The sequence below is a fragment of the Bison bison genome, unplaced genomic scaffold (assembly GCF_000754665.1).
Source record: "Bison bison bison isolate TAMUID 2011002044 unplaced genomic scaffold, Bison_UMD1.0 scf7180017864407, whole genome shotgun sequence".
Lineage (NCBI taxonomy): Eukaryota > Metazoa > Chordata > Mammalia > Artiodactyla > Bovidae > Bison > Bison bison.
In genome coordinates this window covers 96,225-98,913 of record NW_011494976.1, presented here as the reverse complement: position 1 = coordinate 98,913, position 2,689 = coordinate 96,225, and the positions used below count along the sequence as shown (strand labels likewise).

Sequence of the window (2,689 nt, the reverse complement as noted above, 5' to 3'; positions counted from 1 at the left end):
GCCCCGAGTGACCTGGGCCCGGGCCGCGAGTCCGCAGCCCTGCGGGGGCCCCGGCGGCCGAGTCTGAGGCGCTGCAGCCCATCTGTCTCTCTATGGCTGGCTCTGTGACCGGCTGGCAGCCGGGGTCAGCCAGCCTGCGGCCTCCCCCACCGCCTCCCCTGGGGCCCTCCCTCCGGCTCCCGCCTCAGTTTCCTCTGTCGGGGGAGACAGGATGGCCCCTGCCTGAGGACTGCTCCAGGCCTGAGCCCGGGATGAGAGAAACCCCAAGCCTGTGCGGCTCGCCCAGAGGTCCCCACACTGTCACCTCCTGTGGCTCCAGAAGATGAGGGCCACAGCCACGTGGACACAGGCTTGCTGCTGGGGGACATGGGGAGAAAGTGCCCCCCACCTGGGATGCCCGGCTGGCCGCTGCCCTGAGGATGGGCAGGTGGTGGGAGCCAGGGGGCTCTGTCTCATGGAGGCTCGGACGGGGGTGTGGGAGCCACCACCCCAGCACTGGCACCTGGGACCCAAGTCCAACATAGGGTCCTTGAGGACACGTCCTGACTCTGCGGGAACCCGGGACAGACTCGCCCTGCGTGTGGGGGGCAGGGGGCTCCAGTACGTGTGCAGCCAGCCTTAAACAGACACCCCAAGGTCAGGTGTGCAAGCTGGACTGAATCAGGGCTACAGGCAGAACCTCAGGGGAGGCGGACGGCTGGCAGCCCACGTGGGGGACACACTCATCGAGCCGACGGGGAGGCGGGAGGGGCGCGGGAGCGCAGACAGCAGCACAGGCTGAGTCGCACGCTTGGAGGAGCCCGCGTGGGGCCCCGGGGGAGGTCGGGGCTCAGCCTGCAGTCAGGTGAAGGAGGAGGTGCTTCTCCAAGCAGGGCCTGGGCCCCCCCGCTGGAGACTGGGCAGTAAAGAGAGGACGCGAACAGAATCGGAGGGCACAGCATCCCGGGACGGACACAGCCTGGTTCCACCACAAAGCCAGAGCCACGGGGCCCCTGGGCGTCCGAAGCGCGTGAGGTGCGCCAGCCTGCCGGGTCGGGCCCCCAGGGCCGCGGTCGGCTCAGCCGGAACTGACGGCAGGGGCCGTGGCCGGACTGACTCCGGCCGCCCTTACCCCACCCTCGCTTGGATGTGCCTGCAGTACCTTTAACGTGAACTCTGTGGCTTCTGGGCTGAAAAACCGGAAACACACCGCCCAGACTGGCCTTCTAGGCCTGAGTGTGGGCACAGACAGGCGCTGCCGTCCAGAGAACGTCGGGGATACTCACGTCCACCTCTCCCTGGTCGATCACGTAGAAGTTGTCCCCTTCGTCCCCTGTGAGGGAAGAAAAACAGACGCGTGATGTGAGGAGGCGGGCTTTCGTCTTTCTGGTAACGAACCATCTTACGACGCTGCTTCCTAGACCTCTGCCAAGCAAGGCCGAGTCTCACCCATCTTTAAAAATACTTAAGTAGAAGCTGTGCATACGAAGGTGGTGAACACAGTGACCTACTTCACACTCGTCGGGAAACGGTTACCACAGTCAGGCTGGCAGAGCGTCCTCTCCTGACACCACTGCCATCTGAAGTCCACGGCCGTCGAGCCGCCAGGACTCAGTACAGCTCCTCAATTTTTTTAACAATGAGAAGGTTATCCCGTGGCTCAGCGGTAAAAAGAATCCGCCTGCCAGTGCAGGAGAGACGCAAGCTCGATCCCTGGGTCAGGAAGATCCCCTGGAGGAGGAGATGCCAGCCCACTCCAGTATTTGCCTGGATAATGCCATGGACAGAGGAGCCTGGCGGGCTGCAGCCCGTGGGGTCGTAAAGAATCAGACATGACTGAGTGCCGAGGCTGTCAGACCACATTCACACATGCTAACTTGTGAAGTGGACTGTTACGCAGGCTCATAGTGACCTGTCTCAAGGACAGACAATAAGAGTGTCGTGATAAATACATCCGTAAGTAAATAACCAGCCCTTCGCAGGGGCTCCTGGCGGCGTACCTTGCTGTATGACGGTCTCCCCGGCGATGTGTGTGACGGGGAACATGGCGTCGAATATGTCGCTGCAAAAGAAAGCATGAAGTGTGGGGGCCGGGGGGGCGCTGGGGGCCACCCTGCCCTCCACACGGCTCCTGCTCCCTGGCTCGGAGCAGGTGAAGACCCCAGGGACCCCTGCCCTGCACAGCCTGAGGATTTATGAAGACGGGATCATTCGGGACAGACTCCACTCACAGAAGACAAAGCATAAGGGGACCATTCCCACGAGGACATGGCAACCAGTCCTGACTCCTTTTCTACCTTTTTCCAGGGAAACCCTTTCCATCTAAGGGAGTTGAGATGCTGGACACAGAAACAGGAAGAAACCAGACTCTCTTAACTGCTCGCTTAACGGGCACAGAGGCTCGAGGCTGGCACGGGGTGTGCCCACCAGGCAGCCTGGCTGTTTTGTCTCCCGAGTCTGCTGTGAGATGGACCCTCAAGCGGGATGGGGGTGCAGGGAGCTGGGGACGTGGGGGAGCACCCACGTCCGCCGAGGAGCCTTTACCTGCTCTGGACAGCAACCAGGTGCAAACGCCAGGGTCCAGACACTGGAATCCAACCACCAACCACCATCCCTGGGGAGGCCACCCACCCCCGGGCACATGTCTCCCCAGAAGAGAAGTGAGACGCTGGGCCCCTTGGGCAGGGGCTTCTCAGGGGTCTTGGAAACG

The 2,689-nt window shown here is 62.6% G+C and overlaps 1 protein-coding gene across 1 annotated transcript in view; it reads right to left on the bottom strand.

Annotated features, from left to right (window-relative positions):
• Positions 1-2,689, bottom strand: part of LOC105002249 (cAMP-dependent protein kinase type I-beta regulatory subunit-like) — a 44,234-nt gene that overhangs the window by 17,148 nt on the left and 24,397 nt on the right. The window contains exons 3-4 of the mRNA XM_010858783.1: positions 1,980-2,041; positions 1,266-1,312 (exon numbers count right to left, since the gene is read on the bottom strand). Of these exons, the coding sequence (XP_010857085.1) occupies positions 1,266-1,312; positions 1,980-2,041 (109 nt within the window). The remainder of the gene's footprint in view (positions 1-1,265; positions 1,313-1,979; positions 2,042-2,689) is intronic.